The 27,750-nt window shown below is 33.3% G+C and overlaps 2 protein-coding genes across 2 annotated transcripts in view; one reads left to right on the plus strand and one right to left on the minus strand.

Moving 5' to 3' along the window:
- Positions 1–12,875, minus strand: part of LOC102800475 (protein F37C4.5-like) — a 91,568-nt gene extending 78,693 nt beyond the window's left edge. The window contains exons 1-2 of the mRNA XM_085505705.1: positions 12,792–12,875; positions 12,411–12,687 (exon numbers count right to left, since the gene is read on the minus strand). Of these exons, the coding sequence (XP_085361831.1) occupies positions 12,411–12,604 (194 nt within the window). The 5' untranslated portion in view covers positions 12,605–12,687; positions 12,792–12,875. The remainder of the gene's footprint in view (positions 1–12,410; positions 12,688–12,791) is intronic.
- Positions 12,876–13,352: 477 nt separating this feature from the next.
- Positions 13,353–22,339, plus strand: LOC100379083 (RWD domain-containing protein 1-like). The gene is made up of 7 exons (XM_002741755.4): positions 13,353–13,531; positions 16,068–16,142; positions 18,155–18,285; positions 19,576–19,728; positions 19,854–19,986; positions 20,341–20,406; positions 22,181–22,339. Exons 1-7 carry the CDS (start codon positions 13,459–13,461, stop codon positions 22,258–22,260), a joined length of 711 nt encoding a protein of 236 aa, XP_002741801.2. The 5' UTR covers positions 13,353–13,458; the 3' UTR covers positions 22,261–22,339.
- Positions 22,340–27,750: the final 5,411 nt, after the last annotated feature.

Consider the following 27,750-nt stretch of genomic DNA (forward strand, 5'->3'; position numbering starts at 1 on the left):
AGAGATTTGATTAAAATAACAGATGACCATATATGGTCATGTGAGCTCATTAATATGCATAGCAGTCATATCTAAAACACTGTCGCAGAGCAGGACATGTAACTCGTGTCATTATGAAGACATTGAATGAAAGATGAAACTGACATTAGAAATGGCTATATATGATTATGTAATCTCATTATTGTGCATAAGAACATGGCTCATTATATATCCTGAAAACCATATTTTGATAACCAAACCAGGTAAATACATGGTACCAACTTCATTTCGACCTCATGTTACTGATAATACAATCTACCTGCAGCTGATTGTCTAACATGTGACCTCATTAATTATGAAACAAAATCTTATCAGCTTGGGCCCCGGTGACGCCGCTTGCGGCTTTAATTTCTTCTTCTTTCTTCTTCTTTCTTCCACAACTTCTTTCGTCAAGCCGTTTGAGAAAACTGCTGAACTGAATAATCTGAAAATGCTCTATGCTGATAGTCCGTAATGTGAACTGGTGCAACATGCTTTCAGAATTTCGATTGGTCAATTAGTTTGGCAGCCATGTTGAAATGAAATAAAACCGGAAGTGGCTGTTTGACCACTTTCTGAGGGTCTAGGCATCTAGATTTTTTTATGGTATATAGTACAACTCATGTGTAATAGATATCAGCAATTAAAACTTTAGCGGTCATGTGACTTTTCCCGCCATTTTGTTTTTCCTAAAAGCGGCAAAAAACACTAAAAAATCTTCTTCTTAAGAACCACCAAGCAGAATGCTCTCATATGTAGTATTTAGCTGCTATATATGAATCCCATTTAGGTTTGAAAAAATTATTACGATTGGTCACGTGGTTTGGCCACCATTTTGGATTTCTTCTAAACAGGAAGTAGTTTTTTACTCTGGCAATACTTGAAGGATTATTTTCAATTTTGCTTCATGGCATCTGTATATCAAACCCTTTCAGAAACCTGAAAAAGATTTCAGATCAGTCACATGGTTTGGCCGCCATCTTGGATTTTAAGCAAAATTGACCAAAAGTTTGGGTATTTGTTTCTCAGACGTGATTCAACCAATCTACTAGATGTTTTTATATTTACCATGCCTGGCCTTAGCTCCATATGAGAAAAATAATATTATTTTGATCAGTCACATGGTTTGGCCGCCATCTTGGATTTTGTGAAAATAGAAATTATGCAACTACATGTTTTGTATTAGTCTGATTTCTTTCAAATTTTGTATGTGCATTTGTGTCATCAGATGCATCATTTTGCCCCAATAGCACACTGATAGGCCACGTGGCTGGGCACCCATGGGGTGGGGGCTTCTAACCTCATTAATATGCATAACTGTTATAACTCAAGCACTGTTGTAGTTAGGATGATGAATCCTGTGTTATTATGACAACAGTGAACAAGAGATTTGATTAAAATAACAGATGGCCATATATGGTCATGTGAACTCATTAATATGCATAACCATTATATCTTAAACACTGTTGTAATTAGGAAGATGATTCACGTGTTATCATGACAGCAGTGAACAAGAGATTTGATTAAAATAACAGATGACCATATATGGTCATGTGAACTCATTAATATGCATAACCATTATATCTTAAACACTGTTGCAGTTAGGAAGATGAATCCTGTGTTATTATGACAACAGTGAACAAGAGATTTGATTAAAATAACAGATGATCATATATGGTCATGTGAACTCATTAATATGCATAGCAGTCATATCTGAAACACTGCCGTAGAGCAGGACATGTAGCTAGTGTCATTATGAAGACATTGAATGAAAGATGTAACTGACATTAGAAATGGCTATATATGATTACGTAATCTCATTATTGTGCATAAGAACATGGCTCATTGTATATCCTGAAAACCATATTTCGATAACCAAAACCAGGTAAATACATGGTACCAACTTCATTTTGACCTCATGTTACTGATAATTCAAGCTACCTGATTGTCTAACATGTGACCACATTAATTATGAAACAGAATCTTGTCAGCTTGGGCCCCGGTGACGCCGCTTGCGGCTTTAATTTTACTTACCGTAACTATAAAATATGCAAATTAGCAATTATCTCAGCTTCTTTTTAGTGCACATCCCAGAACTTTAAAAAAAATAGCTCCTAGACGCTTTGACCTTTTCTTTTGAAATTTTCACAAATGATTGACAATGTGTTTATCTTCAAAACGCCGTCGGGGCATTGTTTTTGGTTGAACAGTGTTACAACAATCGTACAGACAACTAGCCTGGGTGTTAATTTATGCATAAACTTGAAGTAGTGAAATTTGAGCTGCTGACCAGCAAAATTGACAACTGGTAGACAGTTTTCAAGACGACACTTTCTTCATAGTAAACAGATATACCCGTAAACCAATTTTGACAGGAAACAGACGCATGGTTTAGAAGCTAATTTTTTTTAAATCACTTTTGACCAAAAAAAACACAATTTTGTGCATATTTTAAACTACAGTGTCCATAAAAAAAATACTTACAACATTTTAAAATTCATACAATAAACTTTCAGAAAATATATAGTTTTTTGGACAAGGGAGGTCATCTTGTTTTCCTATTTAACTAATTAAAATACCTGTCATGTGAACTGTATCTCTACCTTAAGGTACATGACAAGCGCTTGCTTGCATGAAAGATCAATTTTGCTGGAATGACTGTTGGGCTAAAGGCGCTCAGGTCACTTTTTATTTTTAGAAGTTAAATGTTCTATTTTTAATCTTTGAATGTTACAGCAAAGTGATAGGTAAATGATACTGTCAAATGATTCAACTGTTGTGTGGTATCAATTGCTTTGATACATCCAAGTTGATGACATCTTTTCTTGTATTTAAGCACACTTTTGTTGTGAAGTTTTGTGTTTTCCTTTGATCTACATGTGTAAAAACCAAAAATGAATTGTCAAATTTTCTTTAAGGTTGTAATAAAGCAACATTTTATTCTATTCTTTTTTATGTTGTCACGTTAATGTAATTGTACATGTGGCTGAAGGCACCAAACGTCAATTACAATTAGAGTCATTAAGGGTTGACACTTACAAATAAAGCAATACTACTACGCAACTATTTTCATGTCGGTTGATTTCAGCTCACTTATATATCATGACCTATAGGCGATCAATGAGATTCTTACATGTTGGGACCTGCTTTCATTGCAACCCCTCGTCGTTCCTTGAGGCATTAAATATAATAAAATATGACCAGATTTAACTTCACTAATTACATTGCTCAGGGGAGTTCAACTCTTATTATATAAACGCGTTGTAAGAATGACGAGATTGGACACTAGATTAGTCTGAAATCCGAGGAGGGAGAAAAAAAAGCTACAGAAAGAAACCGCAGAAATTATAATTGGCAGTGTTTGATGATTTTAATCCAATCAGCTATCAAATATATTTATTTTAAAATGGTCCATTAATGACAACTTAATTTAACATAGACCCAAGGGTTTATGATTTAAAGTAAATGCATTTATGAAGTAAAAAAACAAGCATGTACTAACAATGTGTAATTAATTGCTTTTTAAAATAATATGAGTATTCACATAAAAAGAAGCCACATCTCATCAATCATCTCCTCGTTAGTGTCATATTAATTAATGAACAATTAATGACAATTTTCAAGCCAAAAAGTGCCCTTGAACGTTTGGGATACAGTTTTCAACTGTCTGCAGAGCACTCCCATCTAAAATCCTTGCAAGTACAGGAGTAGATACATGCTTACATACATGCTTAATAATTTGTGATGATGAAAACTTGTGTTTTGAGAGATTGGATATTGGGGAATAATAAGCTGATCATACACAGATGAACAGATGAGACAAAAGTTAGAGCAGCTGGCAAGACGATGAAACCAACAAATTATTAATTTGTTTATTCGCAGTCAGTCTCAAAGTTTACAGGCGGTTTTATAATTTGGTAGTTTGAAAATAAGCAATGAAATACGTTCTGTATAAATTTGTTTGTGAATGTGTTCAAAAAGAGCGTGTTCCTATAAATACATTTTGATGCAAGAATTCTATAGCCCTGAATTCATATCAATAGTTAATTAATTACCTGTCAGATTCATATGCTCACTCCCTGACAGAGTAAAGGGCATCTAGAAACACATGTTTTATTGCATTGTTACAACATCAGGGAATTCGTAACACTAAGTGGTATATAACACGTTTTTAGCTTCGCTGTCAAAGCTAATCATATTACTGATTTTTTGTCTGCGAAATTTTTACTTTTTAGACTTCTTTTTGAAAACCACAAATCTGATTGCTATGATACTTGATGTATATGTATCATGGGTACCGGTAGATCTCTCTTAAATTTGTTCATTTTTGTGATGATATCTTTAATTCTCTAATTTTGATGAATATTTTTGTCATTTTTGGTCAAAAATGATAATTTTGACTTCTTGTTATTAATCACAAGTCTGATTGCTTTTATACTATACATATATGTACCTCAGGTAGACCTCTATCAGATTTGTTCATTTTGTGATGATACATGTAGCTCTGATTCTTTAATTGAAATGTGCATTGCTAACAGCAAAGCCATCAATTATCAAAAAAACATATGTATAATTTTACGTGTTTAGGAAAGTGAAAAACAAAACTTATAAAGGCCCAAAATATCATAATATTTATTGACACAACACTGATAAATGCAGGTTTCAAATACAACTTTCACATAAACGCATAAATGTTTTACATGTTGGCTGCATATACAAGGTTGATTCAGGGCTCCCATAATTATCAATGCCTAACCAGTTTTTTTGTATTAACTGTTCCATTAAAACCACTTACTTTGTTTCTTGCTGATTGTTTGTTAAGTAAGGCAGTGCACCCGGTATATACAAAGCAGCCAACTTAATTTTGCTTCAACACAATGTGCATTTAGAAGTCTCAGCATGAATATTCATGATAAGCGGGATAGTACGTGACACTTTATCAATTTACAGTAATAATCTTCAGCAAACTGAATAATTTTCTTAAATTTTACTCACTTAGATATTTAATTATTATCTCTTTCATCCGTGATATTTTTTATATATTTAATTACACTGTTTGAAATTTAATTTGTAAATTCTTTGTTAGCACTAAATTCAGTTGATCATGTACGACAAGTCTAACAAGTTGTTTTTTTATGTCAAGATAGGTGGTACTGTGATGTTTGCCATAATGCTCTTAACCAGCCAGCAACAATTTTAAATTGTGTTCATTTTATATTTATATTTACTTCAGGCAGAATAATTTTGCTCACAAGCGCTGCAGACATGTACTAACCCTTTGCCAATCCAGGAGGAGGGGTTGGGTTGCTTGACACTAACCATTGCTAGTCGGCATGGTAAATTATTTCAGATTTATTACAAACAATGAATTAACTAATTTATACAGATGATTTGGTGATCTCTGGGAATATACTCTAATTATTTGGAGAATATGTTCATCATTTAAAAATGCCATGTTGTCATTCCACAGATAAATTAAAGACATCAGGTTAGCATATTGTTTAAAGGGACAATGTGAATAACTTGGGAAGAATGAATGTTTTTGTTATTGCATCTTGATAAAAACATTGGGGTAAGATTTTTCACAACATATAACCACAGTCACTCTCCTAGTAGAGTGACTGTGATATAACCCTTATTTTGGTAGCAAACACAGTAGCAAACTGATAATACACACGTGTCCTGGGTTTACCCATACATACAAATAATTATATTCTAGTGATTTCAATATTTTATAAATCAAATATTGTTATTTTTGCATTCAAAACATTATTTTGAATTGCATTCAAAACATTATTTTTAATTTTATCCCATTTATCATGTATTTTTTTCACTCATTCCAAATAGACACATTGTGTTGTACTTTAACTCAAATTACAGATTTACTGTTCATTTTTTTTAAATTTATTTACTCATTCTGAATGGTAAGAGTCTTGTATTTGAAGTACATTATTGTGAATCAAATTACAAATTCCACACTTCAATGAAAAGCTGACTAGATGGTTAAACAACAGTCACTGTAGTGGAAGGAATCGCAAGACAGTTCTACTCAAACAACTCTACATGTCGAACTGCTTACTGTAGAATGCTTTATTTTTGCTTGGAATTTATTTTCGCTGAAGAGATGATTCCGTGAAATTAAATCCAGCGAATATACTTTTTTTCCTATATTTCACATTCTACTCATCAAAAATCAGTGAAAATAAATTCCATACGAAAAGGCCAAAAAGCCTTTTCAGCGAAAATTAATTCACGCTAAAATAATGTATTTCACAGTACTTCATTTCATGCCATATATCTTTTCAACTAATTGTGCATATTTTAATGTGTTGGTCTTGATCAAATTTTAGAAAAAATTATGATGTTTTATTTTGTGATTGGTCAGAAAATTTGACTTTAGTGTTTATAGGGTAATCTTTGTATTAAGATTATTCCGGCTTGAACCAAAAATTAGGTACCACCTTAAATCTTGATTACTGACTGTGTTGTCTGCTATTTCAAATGACCACTTAAAGTGAAAGCACAGTAAAATATTCGTTGTCATGGAAACAGTTACAACCTTAACTGTGTCATTGAATCATGTTAAGAAAATAGCATACAATAGGAATTTATGGTAGACTAACTATTCAATGTTTGTAAAGAAGAAGAATGGCCAAATAAATTAGCTACATACTTTGTGATAAATATATATGGCAGAAATTTGTTCTCAGAAGAGATGTCTATAATACAAACAAGAAACTTTGATATTATAACAAAATGAGCAAATATTCATTGCTAAATCGATTCTTATGACCAAACAAAATTAAACCTGTTTCCAGTTTGTTTGTTTTTTACATTATTTGAAACAAAAAAAAAAGGGGAAGGAAATACACCTGCCATTGGTGGCACGCGATCTTGTTCACATATGCGCAGATCGACTTTGTTGATATTTAAAAAAAAAATACAAAAAATCACAAAGAATCGTTGAACAAGAAACGTATCTTTTTTTTTGCCTGACAAGAAACAGTGAAATAAGACAAGCATTTTTGGATTTCATAATAATTAAAATAATTTTTACCTACACGTGTAAGACACAGGCACAACAAATCTGGTATTATTATATGCCAAAACAAATAACATATTTTATTTTGCATTCACCATAAAACTCTAAAATATGTGCAGAAAAGCAGTAAAAAATAAACATATTGGTAGAGACATATTAACATAAATTCAACTCTTTTTTTTCTTTTCTTTTTTTCTAATTCTCTTGTTCATTGAATATAACTTGGACATGCAAATAAAATATTTTCTATTTTAGGCACATTGCCATTAGTTTATATTAATAGACAAAAGGTATGAAATATTTATATTTATATTTAGCAACTATCATGTACATTTTCAATGCAGAAAATGTCCTTTCTTTCTACTTTGAAAAATTAATGATCTAACACGTTTTACAGGAGTGAGAGTAAATTAGCTTCATTATATGGACAGGTACGTTTCAATGCTCCGAGCCTCCGAGTCTCAACAATCTGCATCTTGAGTAACTGATATTGCAACCTCTGACGCATGATTCTTGTTGTGAGGTGGTGGATTATACAAACTGCGATAATCACAGTACGGATCTTAAAATCCGTGAAATATTCACCCAAGTTGTTTTGGGTTTCTTGTTAACGATTTGTGATGCTTGATGTGTTTAATAAATTGTTGATCAAATACACTGAATAAGGGTATTACCGATATCTGGTTTAAAATCTTGACATGTTTTCGAATTTGTTTCCCACCTTCGGCAATAAGATACAAAAGCAAGATAATTCTTGAATGTTGCATTCATCATTTATTTAATATATATTTTCACTGGCTTGCATTTATGATTAATATACATGTTAAGTAAGCTTTCTAGTGTCTGACTTAAATACATTTTTTGATGTACAGCTATAGGCCATGTTTAATACTAAATAAACTATGATTATGGTGAAATTGCTTAAATTTCTTGCAAATCCCATCCAAATTTTGGTGCAGCATTTTACATGTGTTTTTTTTAAAGTTCTTGGTTAATTTTAAATCAAATGGAGAGAATTTCGTATTGACTACATGTCTTGAACAAAAAGCTTTTCAAAATTATGGGGAAAATAATATTTTTTTAATGAAACCCAGAAGAACATACACAACGCATGTAAAATGCATTATACATGTACATGCACTGCCTGATGACAACTTCCCTTTAACCATAGCATTACATACAACGTCAATTCCATATACAATTGCCAAAGCCATGGCTTTCACATCAGGTTTACCAGGCGCTCAGATTTAGTAACATAATATCCCTCACCTCATGCTTAAAAGAATACCAGAGATATACTTGTAATGTGATATCACACACAAATACAATATAAAAATCCCATTTATTTATATCAAATTCCATCTCCCTAGCATAACTTCATGGGATTCCTTATTCATGACAATGCTTGAGTTTTGTTCAGGGTATAATCTTCCTCGGAGTTTAACAGCAAATCACTGAAAAGTCACAGCAAAATAACAATATTGTTTGCGCACGTTGATTCATTTCACATGCTCTAATACATTCTATAATCAAGTCAGTTTTATTTTTAGTGGGATATCGTAATCATGACAGTATTGCACTTCAAATGTTATCACATTAGACATTAAAATCCATGCGCATGAGAAAGGAGAGCATATCAGCATAGATCAATACTAACGTAAGTGCTTTCGTATTAATCCATTACTTTGCTGAATATTTACATTAAAATGAAATCTATACTATGTGTCATATTGCTATATAATAAATCCAATAGAATAATGGTTTTTCATAGTATGCAAACAAAAATATTAGAAATTGATATTATTAGTAAGAATATGGCTAATAATGATTGAATTGAACATAATTTTTAAATGGTAAGAGATCAGTTTTGACCAAAAATTAAGCAATATATTGAAAAATACATTCCTTATATTTGCATGCTAACCTGTTCGAAATCACAAGCTTGAAACAGTTTAAAAAATTAGACAAAATATATTTTGTTTTCAAAAATAAATCAATAAATATGCAATCAACATGAAATACCAGATACATTTTGGATCATGTGATACAGAATGCATTGAATTCTGGGTATTATGCAAATTATTCGATGGGAACATGTGTGTCTTCATTGTGTAACAAATAATAAAACATCATTATTTATTTTAATACCATATTATTACATAATTCATGCAAATATAGTTTTAGTAATATTTCAGAAGCCAGAAGCAATAGTAATAATGGCCTTCCTGTAAAGCAACTAGTAATAGTAAATTCTGACATATACACACGCAGGGCTTCCCTGTGATGTGACATATCGTACACAAATATGGCTTCCTTATGATACAAATACGTCTAGTTTTCAGACATAATTATTTCTTGACATGAAGTTGAACATTTTTATCAGTAATCTGATAGTAGCCTCTTTGATTATCCTTCTGTTAAAAGTGTACTATGTTTCAAGTGAACTACAATTACATGTACATCAAACAACAATTACACCTCATGCAATGACAAACTGTTGCATGATCATGTTACACATCACATCACATCAATAAAAGCGAATCATTAGTTAAATTTACAAGATAGGATATAGCACTGGCTCCACAACTTTTAAATACACAAATATTTGTTCCCTCGTTTATTGCAATAACAGTTAAAAATAAAACAATGTGAAAGTATGCAACAGTGTTGCAGTGGTTTTTCAGCCCGTTAACTGGACTGTTGGAGAGCTAACTCGTCAACAGATCAACTAATGTAATACAACTATTGTTTCCTAATCAAATATAGGATGAGGTCATGTAAAAACCTAAAAACCTGACAAGTTGCATGTCAAATGACTGTGTGCGAATAGCAATAACAAAATAAATTATTGACAACTGGCATAGTGATTGCAATTTTTGTTGTCATTATTAGATGTCATACAAAAGTCATTGAGTCTTATACACCATATCATTCTGCAAGCAGTGATTAAATTTGAACAAGTTTCAAATAGTGAAATTCATTTAAATATAGATGGCCTTTACTATGAAACCAATACAACAAACCCATTCCCATTATTTCATAAACATAAATATGAATGGCATGTTAAAACAATGGGTTTCATGAAGGCATGCATTTGTTTTAAGAACAATTAAATACATTTAACATTATCCTAAAAAATTCACACACTTTATTCAAATCTAATTAATCTTTGGTTGTGGAAACCATTTGGTATCATTACCCAAGGGTAATTGTGGGGGGTCTTCAATCATTGGCTGATTTCTGCCATGAGCGCAAAAGATAGATAGATCTCATTAAATTTTTAAAAATGTTAAATCATGAAAGCAAACCAAATGTTTAAGAAGAGGTTGAAGGTTAACAGGCCGCAGTTTATACGCCTGTGAGTTTAAGGCCTGTGATTGGTCAAGATGTTGCACATCATCATTTGATATTCATACACATTATAAATATTTTTTAACAAATATAACAAATTTGCAACTTCACGAAACCTGGTGTATTGACCAATGTCATTTTAAAATGACGTTATGGCACACTCATTGAATGACTTGTTAGTTTCAACTGCCTTGAAATTAAAAAATGTTTCTAAAAAATGAAAGGAATGGGCTTGTTGTGTCGATAGTAATATGTTCAGTTGCATTTGATTAATGGAGTAAAAAATATACATTTTTCATTTTTGACTTAATTGCTCTATTTCTGTCAAGGTTACACAAGATTAATAATTTACATGCATAAAAGAACTTTGACATATGAACTTTCACTTAATTACCCCATTATACAGTTATGTAACAAAAACCAATGACCAGATAATTTTTGTTTTGAACTCAATCATTGAAATATGCATAAAATATCAAATCTATCAAAAATAGTAACCAGTTTTCTTGAAATATTTACAAACATATTTGTATACTAAAAAACAATAAATACTTGTTTCTTTACATACACCTTGAAAATTACGCATTCGTGTTTTTTTTTTTTACAAAATACTAAAAGAACAATTAATAAAAATTGCGTTTTTGTGTTTTTTTGTTTTTTTTAAATACTAAAATAGATAACAATTAATAAACAAGCAGCCTGTCGGCTGAGATAGCTCCGCTGTTAGAAATGCACATGGCAATTAAAGAACTGAAGACATCATTAGAAAATGAACAATATGTATAGTATCAAAGCAATCGGACTTACAGTTTTTAACAAGAAGTCGAAAATATCACTTTTTACCAAAAATTACAAAAATATTCACCAAAATTAGAGAATTGAAGATATCATCACAAAATGAACAAATATGAGAGAGGTCCACATGTAGTACCTATATATGTAATATCAAAGCAATTGGACTTGCGGTTTTCAACAAGAAGTCGAAAATATCACTTTTTACCAAAAATTACAAAAATGTTCACCAAAATTAGAGAATTGAAGATATCATTACAAAATGAACAAATATGAGAGAGGTCCACATGTAGTACCTATATATGTAGTATCAAAGCAATTGGACTTGCGGTTTTTAATAAGAAGTCGAAAATATCACTTTTCACCAAAAAATGACAAAAATATTCACCAAAATTAGAGAATTAAAGATATCATTACAAAATGAACAAATCTGAGAGAGGTCCACATGTAGTACCTATATATGTAATATCAAAGCAATTGCACTTGCGGTTTTTAACAAGAAGTCGAAAATATCACTTTTTACCAAAAATTACAAAAATATTCACCAAAATTAGAGAACTAAAGATATCATTACAAAATGAACAAATCTGAGAGAGATCCACATTTAGTACCTATATATGTAGTATCAAAGCAATTGCACTTGCGGTTTTTAACAAGAAGTCGAAAATATCAGTTTTTACCAAAAATGACAAAAATATTCACCAAAATTAGAGAATTAAAGATATCAACATGAAATGAACAAACCTAAGAGAGGTCTACCCAAGGTACATATACACCAAGTATCAAAGCATTTAGGCTTGTAGTTTTCAAGAAGAAGTCGAAAAAGTAAAACATTGACACGGACGACGACGACGGACGACGACGGACAATCACTCATATGATAAGCTCCGCTCGACAAAGTCGACAGCGGAGCTAAAAATACAACTGATTTAAAACAAAATTCACAGAAATGTGAAAAAAATGTATACATTTTGATTCAATTGAAAACAAAATCCAAGTTTAGGTTTCAACAGTTTTAAACAGCTACTAGCCAGTATTTTTAAAAAAAATATCATGTGATACAAAACTTTCTAAAAAAAGTACAGCAGGGTTTCTCATTAGCATCGAGGGGCCATTTAACTACTGTGGTACAACCAGCCGTTGTATGGAAAATGCTGGCATGACAAGTCATCATGCCAAGAAAAAAAAAACGCGCACGCCCACTAACCTGATAGAGTCCTTATCAATTTTCGATGATAGCTTTCTAAGAACCACTTCGTTGTCTCCTTTCTCAAGGTCGGTGACAATTGACCTGCATACTTCTGCTCTGTCGCGGTATACAACTACACTGACAATCGGACAGTCTGCTGCATCAAAGTAGTTAACGTTGCTTCTCCTCTCACGGTCACTCATCTCTGCCATCTTCCTCTCTGTGTTAATGATGCGGATCCCGCCTCAACTCTGTGTACATCTACCACAGCGACGTATCCTATATACAGCACTCCCTAGGGCAAAATAATTTTTCGCATATTACTTAATCTAACAGCACTTGCCATTTTTGTATTACCCGTTTGTTGTATATAATAATAATAAAGAGTTGACTTATTACCAGCTATTGGATAATTGAGGATCAGTCCAGTGAAAGACACTCAGAAAAATTCAAGAACACACGGAAGTATCTGAGCTCAAATATGAGAGAGAGAGATTTTCTAATGACCTAAGCAGCCCGAAACAAACTATCAGATCGTCTATTTTAAGATGGAGAAGTAATTATAATATCTTTTAATATCGCAATACACAGTATGTCTTACAACACTGAAACGTATTGACAATGTATTCAATTTAAAAATTGAATCTTTTACTTTATACTTGTCATTATTTACGTCACGAATTATATCTTTTTAAGCGATCACTGTGCACCCCATAGTTTCAATATTACCTATATTCTGTAAATATAGTCTCGTCCAGTTTGAAAACTCGTACTTTTCGAGACTTTAATTTTTAATTCAGTAAACTTATAAACTGTTGTCAAGGCAACTTCACTTGCTATGGAATTTAGAAACTAACAGTTCAGTATTAGTTAACTGTAAATATCCAGTGTTAAATGTGCGGTTTGATGAATAGAACTTGAATGACGGGCTGCGAGAATTTGCGAGATCTTAGAGTTGTACTTCCGGAAACTGAGTTTTACACATGTGGTTGGAACTGCGTATGAAATTTCACGCCTGTAATTACTTTTTGCGAAGAACAAATTCCCAGCAACATACTGGTAACTCATGACAGACTACCAGGAAGAGCAGAATAATGAAATCGAAGCGTTGGCATCAATTTACCCAGACGAATTCACCGGTATGTCCCTGTCTGTAAATACACACCACACAGTACACAGTAGGCTGGCGCATGTCACTCACTCGCGAGCTGAGCAGTCTACCCTTCGTGCGTCATAACTCACCGCCGCTCAACAAATGAGGGACGGTGGTTTACATGACTATGTGTCGGGGTCGGACTGTCCTGACAAGACACGAACCATGGTCGGGGGATCGCATGTGTGTGCGTTCTTTGACCCTGACACATGATCATGTACGGAGTTCTAGTTACTTGTGTTGTCTGCTGAGAAAATACATATTCAAAATTAATATGCATTACTGTTCTTATTTTTTTGCCAAATCTTCCAGAAAATGTTTAAGGTGCGAAAACGTTAGCGTAAAATATTGAAGAATTGAGTTACTAGCCCTTGGAGGGTGCGAGAATATAAAATTAGGGAATTCAATGAAGATCTACCGAGAAGCGAACTCTCATGATTTTGGAATGTTTAAAAGGGATCCCATTCTGCGCACATCAATCTAAAGTAGTTCTTAACCGATAGCAGCACTAGAACACAACAATGTTTGGTTGCACAAACAAAAATGAGCTGTAAAACGTGCATATTTCACACTTTGAAAATAAGCACAAATGCTATCAAAAATGGTCTGAGGTGAACATGCTTAATAATGTGCTGTACACATTTTATTATGTTCAATTTTAATGAAGTAAGGGTATTCAAACAGAATATTTCCCTGTCAAAGATGGGCCTTTCGATGTGAGCTACAAAATAAAGAAATTTGAGTTCAAAATCAAATCTTTCGATTTTTGCGGCAGGCGTTCGGAGTGCGTCTTTCACACAATTTGCGAGATCCCGAAGTTGTACGGAAAATCACCTATTGGCTTCCATCTGCATGTATTTAAAGGAAAAAAAAACACTAAATACCAAAGGGACGCAACAAGCAGTTTCCTGGTGTTGTTGCTGTTCCACTTTACTAGAAATGCCCTACTAAAGTGATATCATTTAGTTACATAATATTGTTCCTCATTTAACACAAACAGTCACAGAAGTCCAGAAGCCCAGAAAAAATATCATCAGATTGTTTTGTTTTTGTCACTGTTTTTTTTTTAGTGTATAAAACATTTACAATTGGTGATAGATTTGATGATGTATCATGAGAAAATAGTGTAGTTTTCATTCGTGGTACGCTTTTGCATTACACATTTATGAGCACAATATATGGGAGGAACTGTACCCTTTCTGTGTCGATAAATCCTAATTTCTGGAAGAACAGTGTCTTCATGTACTAGAGATGATTAAAATATCATCACAAAGACTAAATACATAACAAGACCCACAGCTATGAATGAAGTGTCTATGTGGTGAAACTGTCACCCATATTGTACATGTACTTGCATAGCAATAAAGACCATACTGAGCATGTATAAGCATATGCAGTGTGTGTTGACATGCACATAGAATGAGATCTTCATTTCCCATTTATGCACATGGATATCAAGTTGAATTCTCTCAAAAAACTTGATGCATTACAAGCATCATGGAAGCATTTACGCTCATTCTTTTCTATTTTTGTTTCACCTTCAACAATCTGGAAAAACGTCAGTCTTGGCAGTACGTGTGAATATATATTTTATTGATGATAAAAATGTTGAAATGTTACTATTTATATATTTTATGATATTGTTTGGAGTCTTTGCAGTTAGTGCGTCTATGTGTGTTTAACTTTACACCGACTTGTGACGTCAGGATCTACATCGTAACGACCCTCAATCTTTTCATAATTTATATTAATATTTAATCGTATTTAAAAGTTTGTGAAGTAAAGAGGGAAGGTATGGTTCAATTTATATTAATATAATATAAATGTTGCATACCTTCCCCCTTTATAAACCTAAGCCTCGTAAACATTTCTATGTTCAGTCATGGGATATTCAACTTTTATTTAATTAAACTTAATTAAAACGCAAATCTATGTTGAATTGCATTGTAACTGAGTTTAATTAAACTTCTATTAAAACACAACCATATATAGGAACACATTTTAATCGAGTTCATATTGCAACTACCGGTATATTAAACGTTAATTCAACTATATTAAAAGTTAATCCAATGTGTTGTCATTACAATAACGATAAGACGTGTGTGTCTGTTTCACTGATATCTCAAGAACTAATTATCAGATTTTAATAAAACTTGGTACATAGATGCTCTGGGATAGTGGGCAGATCTGATTAGTTTTCGGTTGAAGTACCATGCATATTAATTACTTAATTTGCATATTAATTAGCATTTTTTAAGCAATTTTTACTTGCTTTTCATGTTCCAGGCAACAGGTTTAAATGGAGCTTGGTACATAGATGTCTGAGATAATGCACACCCTGATTAGTTTTCTATTTGAAATCCGTGCATATTAATTACCTAATTTGCATATTAGACAATAATAATGAATAATGTGGTTAACTGTAAATATTTAGTAAATACAGTATTCCTTATTTGTATTTTAAGCCTCCAATACCTTTAGCACATTCTTTCTGAGCTTTCTTTTTTTATTGTCTATTGCAGCATTGTCTGAGGACCCACATCGATTCAAAGTCATTATCTCGTCAGAAAATACTGATGAAGATGGAGAGGATGCAGGTACGTATGATTGTGATGCATCATGGGCAACATGCAGATTAGAAACAGTAACAAATTATGTTATTGCCATACTTGAAACAGACTTGGTTTGAATTTAGCGATGGTCTGGTATCCAAATACCCAGTCATATTCATTTTTGACCATCAGATTTGTTTGTTTCTATTTGAACCACCACTCTTTGAAACCCCTAAAACCACAAGTCTTTTGCATGGGTATTAGATTGGTTCTGTGGGGAAAATACTAAATACACTATAGACAGGTTATTGTTAAAGTAATTTTAGTTTATCTATTTAAATATGAAGTCATGGATTCTGATTGACCAGGGATCACATGTGGCCACAGTCTTTAACTGTGACCTGTATGACAGTAATTTTGGCTCCAAGGAAGCCATAGATTTTAACTTAAAATTATCAAAAACTCCACACCCTGGTAGGGAGAACCCCATCTCTCCCACTTGGTGGTGTAACTGAATTGCAGTGCTCCCTCTTGCAGTTTTTTTCTAGAAAAAAAACCCTGATAAAGTCATGAGTACTTTGTTCAAATTAGCTTTAAGAGATAGAGCTAAAAATTGTCAGTTCACAATCCTGTATATTGTTACACATTTAGATAAGTTGAAATACTCCTGAAGTGTGTGTTACTACTAAGTTGAGCAATGATAGTTTTTAAAAAAAGTAAACCTATTATATTTGATCTATTGGTGGTAATTAGATGTTGAACGTAATTGAAGATGCATTTTAAATTGGAAGCAGTAATCTACCAATTCAGGGATTTCACAAATGTATCAAAATGTATCAAAAAGCATCATCCTGTAACAGCAGGCCAAAAAATAAATAAAAAGGCTTTCGGCAATGCAAAGCACTGCAGCGCGGTCGGGGAGAAAGTAGACAGTCACTTTGGGTTTGTGGCTGGTCATATGGCCAGCGGCCGGCTCTTAACGAAACCCCTGCGTTTACATAACTTAATTTGAAAGACGAACCCCTTACATGTAAGTCCAAATACACCTAAACTATCCAAAACATTGTAGTTCTTTGTTTGTGATAATAGATCGCCTTTGTGTCCAAAATTAGGATTTCCAACTTAAATTTTTTTTTAAATCGCAAGCCAACTAAAATGTATTCTTAACTTTCATCTGTTTTTTCATCAACATCAACATATTATACACCCCAGTGGCTGAATTTTGCTGTTTATGAAATAAATTTAGTACACCGGAAGTTTGAATTGGTGGTACCAAATTTGAAAATAAATATCGAACCTTGTACTGTACTATTTTGTTGTATGTATATAAATATGTACAAAATTTAGTGAGTTTATATTATTCCTGTCATTGTTTCATCTGGTTGCAGAAAGGGCTTTCGCATAATTCAGTACAGTACAGTGCCTTTATGTGGGACATATGCACATGCAGTGGTTTATTGATTTGATTCAAAATGGCCGACTGGCAGCCATCTTTTTTTTTGAAAATTTTGGACATGCTTTGTCAGTTTTCATTCAATATAATTTTTTTAATATTACATCGTAAATGCAACATAAAATAAATCCAGCTGTAAACACATTGTCTGCTGAAGCAGTTTTATTTTTCCATTCATTTTGTCTATCCATGGAGTTATTCAACAGGTGATGTGTTAATTGGCCCATGTTTTGGCCAACGAGGTATTGTCAATTTGTTTTCTTTAAACACTACAGTTGACTAGCACCGTGTGTTTGAATTGCACGTACACAAACATTGTATTTTACATTCACTACATACTGTAAAACCGTTTACTTTCACTGACACTTAATTTCATTATTTTGATGTTTTGAACAATTTTACTGGGTTTTAATTTAAGTTCACATACTTGGCAAGGAATCAATGAGTTCTTTGGTTATTTTACATGTTCCTGTGTATTTAATTTTACAAGTCAGCGAAATAGAGAAACTAAAAACCAGTGAATGATGCATGCTTTTACTGTATGTTACTGTTGAATTTAAAAAGCACATGGTTTTGCTACATATAGAATGACAATTGTTTTCAGCTATCACGGTTACATTGCAATTTACATACACGCCAAGATATCCAGATGAAGGTCCCGTCATGGAGGTGATATCAGCAGATAATCTAGATGAAGAGGATATTTCATCCATTTTACAACTTTTACAAGAACAAGTGAGTTATTTGATTGATTGTTAATTGATTGATTGCAGAGTTAACTGTTATCTTATTTTTTGTGAACAATGTAGCAATTATGCAAGTTGAGTGTTTCATGCTACATGTTACATTTAAATTGTGAGACTCGATTCAAAAAGTTGCAACAATAAAAATTAATGTCTGTATCCAAAATGAGAAAAGGGCCCCTTAGATTGTGAATATCGAGTACTAAAACAACAAAATTTAAAAACATTTGAGTTCATGTGGAAAAAAAACATATCAAGTTGACGAAAGCTTCAGTGAAAACGCAGGTAGTATGCTCAACTCGGAACATCATTTGTATACATGCACCTCTCTCTAATAGATCTGGTCTGGGGTTTCCTGAAAAAATTATGCCGTGATGTTTCATGTTTTCTTTATTAGCTCCGCTGTCAACTTTGTCACATATGAGTGATTGTCCGCCGTCCGTCGTCTTCTTGAAAACTACGAGCCTGAATGCTTTGATACTTGGTGTATATGTACCTTGGGTAGACCTCTCTTAGATTTGTTCATTTCATGATGATATCTTCAATTCTCTAATTTTGGTGAATATTTTTGTCATTTTTGGTGAAAAGTGATATTTTCAACTTCTTGTTGAAAACTGCAAGTCCAATTGCTTTGCTATTACCGGTACATATATAGGTAATACATGTGGACCTCTCCCAGATTTGTTCATTTTGTAATGATATTTTTAATTCTCTAATTGTGGTGAATATTTTTGTCATTTTTGGTAAAAAGTGATATTTTCGACTTCTTGTTGAAAACCCCAAGTCCAATTGCTTTGATATTACATATATAAGTACTACATGTGGACTTCTCTCAGATTTGTTCATTTTGTAATGATATCTTTAATTCTCTAATTTTGGTGAATATTTTTGTAATTTTTGGTAAAAAGTGATATTTTTCCCTTCTTGTTGAAAACCGCAAGTCTGATTGTTTTGATACTATACATTTTGTTCATTTTCTAATGATATCTTCTGTTCTTTAATTGAAATGTGCATTGCTAACAGCGGAGTTATCTCAGCCGAGAGGCTGCTTGTTTATTTTTACAAATATGCCAAAAACAAGGGTGAGCTGCCCTTTCATCGAATGAGAAACTGATCTTACCAGGGAGCTGCTCATGCTGAATACTCTCACAATTTGTTATTCCACTTTTTTTTTCATATTTATTATTTTTCCACTTTCACAAAAAATGGTCGGCATTATGTCATTGATGAAGATTTGTTAGCTGTGGATTTAAAAAATATCAATAAATGTTTTCACATTCAGGTAGAAGAGAATTTAGGGATGGCTATGGTATTTACTTTGGTCTCAGCAGTACAAGAAAGATTAAATGAAAAAGTAGATGAAATAAAACAAATTGAAAAAGATGAAAAAGAAAGAATAGAACAAGAAGAAAAAACAAAAGCAGAAGCTGAAGAGGTAAGCTCACAACTTCTCAAATTGTTACCCAGAATCTTAAGCACTAAAAATTTAGTTGAAAACAAATGTGTGAATCGCTGGTAAAATGTGTCCTGTGTTTTATTAAGTTTTTATCATCATTGCAGGCCAAGAAGTTTGTTGGTACTCCAGTCACAATTGAAACGTTTTTAGCGTGGAAAGCAAAATTTGACAAAGAAATTGAGGATAAAAAGAGACAAGCGTCAAATGAAGACAATAATAAAGACAAAAAGCTCACAGGTATTATTGATGTTTATTTACAATTCACTATTACATTCAGTAACTTCTACTCTGGTACTCTGATTAGAAAGATTAGAAATCCAATCTAAGATGAAATATTCAAACTAAAGATCAATCAGATTAGTGTTAACAGATTTTAATTAAATTTATTAACTCTGCAAGATATTATTATAGTATAGAAATGCATGTTATGTAAAATTTCCATATTATAAAATGTCAAGAACTGGCATCCATATTTGCCATCAAAAAGTATATTCCAATTAAATGATGGGTGTGCCAGAGTTGACTCCAACAAACCTGGTACGTTGAACACTTTTGACCTGCAATTATTATGCTTTATTTTTATCTCTTTAGGTCGGCAATTATTTGAAAGAGATGGTACACTGGATGTGGTGGAAGAAGCATTTCTTGATGAAGAAGGTAAACTCATTGCAAATGTATTCATATATTTGAACACATAATATCATATCTGGGATTTTCTTATAATTGTTGGAAGAAAATGGTGTCCAGTAATTGAATTCAATTTATTCATTTTTGCATTGGACATTTTGCATTGGACATTTTGCATTGGACACTTTGCATTGGACACTTTGCATTGAACACTTTGCATTGAACACTTTGTATAGAACACTTTGTATAGAACACTTTGCATTGGACACTTTGCATTGAACACTTTGCATTGGACACTGCATTGGACACTGTATTGGACACTGCATTGGACACTGTATTGGACACTGTATTGGACACTTTGCATTGGACACTGTATTGGACACTGTGTAGTGGACACTGTGTAGTGGACACTGTAGTGGACACTTTGCATTGGACACTTTGCATTGAACACTGTATAGGACACTTTACATTGAACACTGTATTGGATACTTTGCATTGAACACTGTATAGGACACTGTTGGACACTGTATTGGACACTGTATTGGACACTTTGCATTGTACACTGTATTGGACACTTTGCATTGGACACTGTATTGGACACTTTGCATTGGACACTTTGCATTGGACACTGTATTGGACACTTTGCATTGGACACTTTGCATTGAACACTGTATTGGACACTGCATTGAACACTGTATTGGACACTGCATTGAACACTGTATTGGACACTGCATTGAACACTGTATTGGACACTGCATTGAACACTGTATTGGACACTGCATTGAACACTGTATTAGACACTTTGCATTGAACACTTTGCATTGGACACTTTGCATTGAACACTGTATTGGACACTGCATTGAACACTGTATTGGACACTGCATTGAACACTGTATTGGACACTGCATTGAACACTGTATTGGACACTGTATTGGACACTGTGTATTGGACACTGTGTAGTGGACACTGTGTAGTGGACACTGTAGTGGACACTGTAGTGGACACTGTATTGGACACTTTGCATTGGACACTTTGCATTGGACACTTTGCATTGAACACTGTATTGGATACTTTGCATTGAACACTGTATAGGACACTGTTGGACACTGTATTGGACACTGTATTGGACACTTTGCATTGGACACTGTATTGGACACTTTGCATTGGACACTGTATTGGACACTTTGCATTGGACACTTTGCATTGGACACTGTATTGGACACTTTGCATTGGACACTTTGCATTGGACACTTTGCATTGGACACTGTATTGGACACTGCATTGAACACTGTATTGGACACTGCCATGAACACTGTATTGGACACTGCATTGAACACTGTATTGGACACTGCATTGAACACTGTAATAGACACTTTGCATTGAACACTGTATTAGACACTTTGCATTGAACACTGTATTAGACACTTTGCATTGAACACTGTATTAGACACTTTGCATTGAACACTGTATTAGACACTTTGCATTGAACACTGTATTAGACACTTTGCATTGAACACTGTATTTGACACTTTGCATTGAACACTGTATTTGACACTTTGCATTGAACACTATATTTGACACTTTGCATTGAACACTGTATTTGACACTTTGCATTGAACACTGTATTAGACACTTTGCATTGAACACTGTATTGGACACTTTACATTGAACACTGCATTTGACACTTTGCATTGAACACTGTATTGAACACTGTGCATAGCACACCGTATTGGACACTATATATTGATCACTGTATTAAACTATGTTTTGAAAACTTGAGTGATGACCTCATTGTCTCTTTCAGATGATAATGTTGTGGTGGATGAATCTCTTTTTCAAGACATTGATGACCTTGAACTTGGAGAAGACTTTGTTGAAGATTAAGAAGTTTTTAATGAATTTTATTTAACATTTCATCATGTATATAATATGGTACCGTCATAGATAAAATTAAATACAATTACTTCCTGTGTACTGACTTATTTCTTTTCTAGAACTCCCCCCTAATGTTTGGTTGTGTTTCAATACAAAGAACTGCAATAGAATGTGGTAGTTTGCTTTTTGAAGCATGCATTTTCATTAGAACTCCAATAGAATGTAGTGGGTGGTGTTTAAAAATACAGGACTTCAATAGAATGTAGTGGGTGGTGTTTTAAAATACAGGACTCCAATAGAATGTAGTGGTGGTGTTTAAAAATACAGGACTTCAATAGAATGTAGTGGGTGGTGTTTTAAAATACAGGACTCCAATAGAATGTAGTGGGTGGTGTTTAAAAATACAGGACTCCAATAGAATGTAGTGGGTGGTGTTTAAAAATACAGGACTTCAATAGAATGTAGTGGGTGGTGTTTTAAAATACAGGACTCCAATAGAATGTAGTGGTGGTGTTTTAAAATACAGGACTCCAAAAGAATGTAGTGGTGGTGTTTTAAAATACAGGACTTCAATAGAATGTAGTGAGTGGTGTTTTAAAATACAGGACTCCAATAGAATGTAGTGGTGGTGTTTTAAAATACAGGACTTCAATAGAATGTAGTGAGTGGTGTTTTAAAATACAGGACTCCAATAGAATGTAGTGGTGGTGTTTTAAAATACAGGACTCCAATAGAATGTAGTGGTGGTGTTTTAAAATACAGGACTCCAATAGAATGTGGTAGTTTGCTTTTTGAAGCATGCATTTTCATTAGAACTCCAATAGAATGTAGTGGGTGGTGTTTAAAAATACAGGACTCCAATAGAATGTAGTGGGTGGTGTTTTAAAATACAGGACTCCAATAGAATGTAGTGGTGGTGTTTTAAAATACAGGACTTCAATAGAATGTAGTGAGTGGTGTTTTAAAATACAGGACTCCAATAGAATGTAGTGGGTGGTGTTTAAAAATACAGGACTCCAATAGAATGTAGTGGGTGGTGTTTAAAAATACAGGACTCCAATAGAATGTAGTGGGTGGTGTTTTAAAATACAGGACTCCAATAGAATGTAGTGGGTGGTGTTTTAAAATACAAGACTCCAATAGAATGTAGTGGGTGGTGTTTAAAAATACAGGACTCCAATACAATGTAGTGGGTGGTGTTTAAAAATACAGGACTCCCATAGAATGTGGTGGTGGTGTTTTAAAATACAGGACTCCAATAGAATGTAGTGGGTGGTGTTTTAAAATACAGGACTCCAATAGAATATAGTGGGTGGTGTTTTAAAATACAGGACTCCAATAGAATGTAGTGGGTGGTGTTTAAAAATACAGGACTCCAATAGAATGTAGTGGTTGGTGTTTTAAAATACAGGACTCCAATAGAATGTAGTGGGTGGTGTTTTAAAAATACAGTACTCCAATAGAATGTAGTGGGTGGTGTTTAAAAATACAGGACTCCAATAGAATGTAGTGGGTGGTGTTTAAAAATACAGGACTCCAATAGAATGTAGTGGGTGGTGTTTAAAAATACAGGACTCCAATAGAATGTAGTGGGTGGTGTTTTAAAATACAGGACTCCAATAGAATGTAGTGGGTGGTGTTTTAAAATACAGGACTCCAATAGAATGTAGTGGGTGGTGTTTAAAAATACAGGACTTCAATAGAATGTAGTGGGTGGTGTTTTAAAATACAGGACTCCAATAGAATGTAGTGGGTGGTGTTTTAAAATACAGGACTCCAATAGAATGTAGTGGGTGGTGTTTAAAAATACAGGACTCCAATAGAATGTAGTGGGTGGTGTTTTAAAATACAGGACTGCAATAGAATGTAGTGGGTGGTGTTTAAAAATACAGGACTCCAATAGAATGTAGTGGGTGGTGTTTAAAAATACAGGACTCCAATAGAATGTAGTGGGTGGTGTTTTAAAATACAGGACTCCAATAGAATGTAGTGGGTGGTGTTTTAAAATACAGGACTCCAATAGAATGTAGTGGGTGGTGTTTAAAAATACAGGACTCCCATAGAATGTGGTGGTGGTGTTTCACAATGCAGGATCCCATAGAATGTGGTGGTGGTGTTTCAAAACGCATAGAACAAGGTGGGAGGTGTTTCAAAATGAAGGATCCCATAGAATGTGATAGGTTGTATTACATTACACAGGACTTCCAATAGAATGTGGTGGGTGGTTCAAAATACAAGAGCCCATAGAACATGGTGGGTGGTGGTTCAAAATACAGGATCCTATAGAATGTGGAAGCCTGTGTTTATGGGAATAGGAACCCATAGAAGATAGTGGGTGGTTTTTAAAATACAGGATCCTATAGATTATGGCGATGTTGTTTCAATACACGTGGTTCTATAAAATGTGGTAGGTTGTGTTACAATACACAGGACTCATGGTGGATGTTTCAAAATGGTGGGTACAGCATCCCATAAAATGTGGTGGGTGGTGTTTCAAAACACATAACTCGTAAATGTGGTGAATGGCATTTTAAAATATAAAAAAATTACATTTTTATTATGCAGTGAATTATACAAGAATTTCCCAAAATAGTTGTGAAATGCTATTTTACAAGGTTCTCTCTGTGTTGTCATTTCATATGTATCATAGTTTCCAAAAAAAAGTGTTCAAATGTACACTTTTCCAATGAGAAAGACGTCTGGCCAAATCCATACAGGTATTCGTAAGTGGCTATATTGGGTTATCTCAGCCAGAGAAAATTATTATTTACCTGAATTTTGCTGATGGAACTAATCGACTGCCATCAGTGATGAATACTGTAAAATGACTAATTTTCACTGGGTTTAAATTTTACTGATTTAGCATTTTAGGCATATTCAGTGGGTTTCATTTAATAATAGATAATGTGTTCTATGCTCAATTTTACATATTCACTGGGTTTTAATTTAGCGCATTTTCCAGTCAGCGAAATAAGCAAAATTAAAACCCAGTGAATAATTAACCCTTTTACAGTACTTTATTTTAGCTAGAGTTAATTTTCCCTGAAAAGTCATTTTGGGTATTTTGTATGGACATTATTTTCACTGATTTTTTACAAGTTGAATGTAAAATAAAGGTAAAAAGGTATATTCGCTGGATTTTATTTTCACTTAATCATTCCTTCAGCGAAAATAGTGAAAATTAATTCCAAGCGAAAGTATTTTACAGTAGTGGCATCCAAATTGATGAAATATATCATACTCATTTATAGTTTGTTTGTTTGTTTGTAATTTGTTTGTGTTTACATTATGATTTGATTCATGCATAATTTCTGACCTTGAATTTGAAACAACTTTTTGATTTGCATGCAATGTTATGACAGTGTATTACTGTTTGTTGATAACTATATCTGTACATTTTTTTCTCAATATTGAAATGAAGGCGATGTAACAACATAATTATTACACCATATGTGGTAAATGTTATCAAGATTGTGTTCTACTGTTACATAAATGTCATCCTGGGAGTTATTACTAGATATGACATCCTTAACATTAATAAAAAAATTGAAATATTATTTTTTACAACATATAGTTCAACTATCAAAAACACTGCAGCAATGGAAGCTTTGTTTAATCTATTCCAGTCCCGATGCTCAATGCTCAATAAATTTCGCTGTAACAGTGTCGTGACTGAATATAATGAATATGCAAATTTCCCTGATATAATCATGACAATAAAGATAGCTCTATTTTATTTCTTTTAGAAAAGAACATGGTTCATTCAATTGTGAGTGCTTTATTGGTTATTGTCAGTCACGCATTGATGGTGATTAGCCCAATTAAATGTTGGCAAAACTAACTCTGATGGTTATACAAAAACAGCAGATTGAATTACAATAATGTTCTATTTATTCGTAACTCAATGTAATGCATTTACACAATACAACATCTACATCACAGTCTGTAAAGGTTACTGAATAGTGTATCAAATGCTGGTGGTTAACAACCTCAGAAAGTTTGTCAGCTGCCCACTGAACAATGAATAAAGGAGTATGGGGTACATTATGCTCATTTGTTAAAATCTTGGTTGGAAGAATGGCTTCCATAAAATTGTTCCATATGCTGTTCTGTTATGTAAAACATTGAAGTATTTTTGTCACAGCATCAGTGTATTACTGCAGAATGTTTGGAATTTATTCTAAAGACTAAATTCTATGACTAGCTAGAGATAGTGTCTCAATAACAAAACCCCAGTAAGAAAGTAATTGCAAACAACTGTGAATGTTGTGCTCAGGAAATAGAACCAAGATACTTCAATAGAAGAAGAAAAAGATCACAAATGTTTGTATTAGATATGTTCCTTGCAAGATGTACATATATATATATTGAATGTTGATACATTGAAACACAGTTTATGGTAATAATATGTTCGCATATTGTTTTTGACATTGTGGTCAAGTTTAATGCAGTATCTACTGTGTGATTGGTGGATAATCCACTGTGGTACACGGCTATCATGGTGCTTTGATGGCACCAATGCCTTCGTCAAGAATAAAATATTTTACTTGTTGTTTCAATTGTACACATGTGCAATATTACCGGTAAATGGTACATAATGATTTCACTGAAACAAATAGATAAAGTGCTCTTTTTGAGATGCACAATGTCAAAGTAATCTACTTTATAGAATTGTAGCTGATAATACATGTACTATCAAAAATACTCCAGATTTAATATTAAAAAGAAGAAATTGATTTAATGGGTAATTTCTAGTTTGTGAAGTATCCCAGACCACTTTTTTTTTTTAAGTACATTCTTTGGTTTATATATCAGTCGAACAACTTAAAATTAGCTAATTATTATGCAAATTTAGAATTAATATGCTGGATTTCAAAATAAGTCAGGTGTGTGCAAATAATTACCGGTACTTGCAATTTTACCTATGTCTGTTCGTCCACACCTGTATACCAGACGAAACATGACATTCATATTTCACACATACATCATAAATCACATCATGTACACGCACATGTATTTGTTTCATGATCCAATTGAAGACTGCCAATTGGCTGCTATTTCAGTGCTAAAAATCATCAAAAGCAAACGTATCTGCCAGATTGTTGTTGTGCATAGACATCACCGTCGCTCACTGTACAAGTGACAACATACAACTAAAAAATATTGGTGATGGTCATACAAATTGTCAGCAGCCTGCTGAACATTGAAAAGTAGGGTACATTATGCCCATTATGACTCTTGGTTGGGAGAATGGCTTCCATAAAATTGTCCCATATGCTGTTCTGTTATCTAAAACGTCACAGTATTCTTGTCACAGCATCAGCGTATTACTGCAGAATGTTTGGAATTTACCTAGACTGAGAACATAGCATAGACATCACCGTTGATAGCTGATCACTTATATTCATGCATAGTATATACATGTACAGGACACAGCATGCAACTGAACAATATTTGTGATAGTCATACAAATTTCTGGTATATTGCCTCAGAAACCAT

This window comes from Saccoglossus kowalevskii, chromosome 11, assembly GCF_978046115.1.
Source record: "Saccoglossus kowalevskii chromosome 11, keSacKowa6.1, whole genome shotgun sequence".
Classification (NCBI taxonomy): domain Eukaryota; kingdom Metazoa; phylum Hemichordata; class Enteropneusta; family Harrimaniidae; genus Saccoglossus; species Saccoglossus kowalevskii.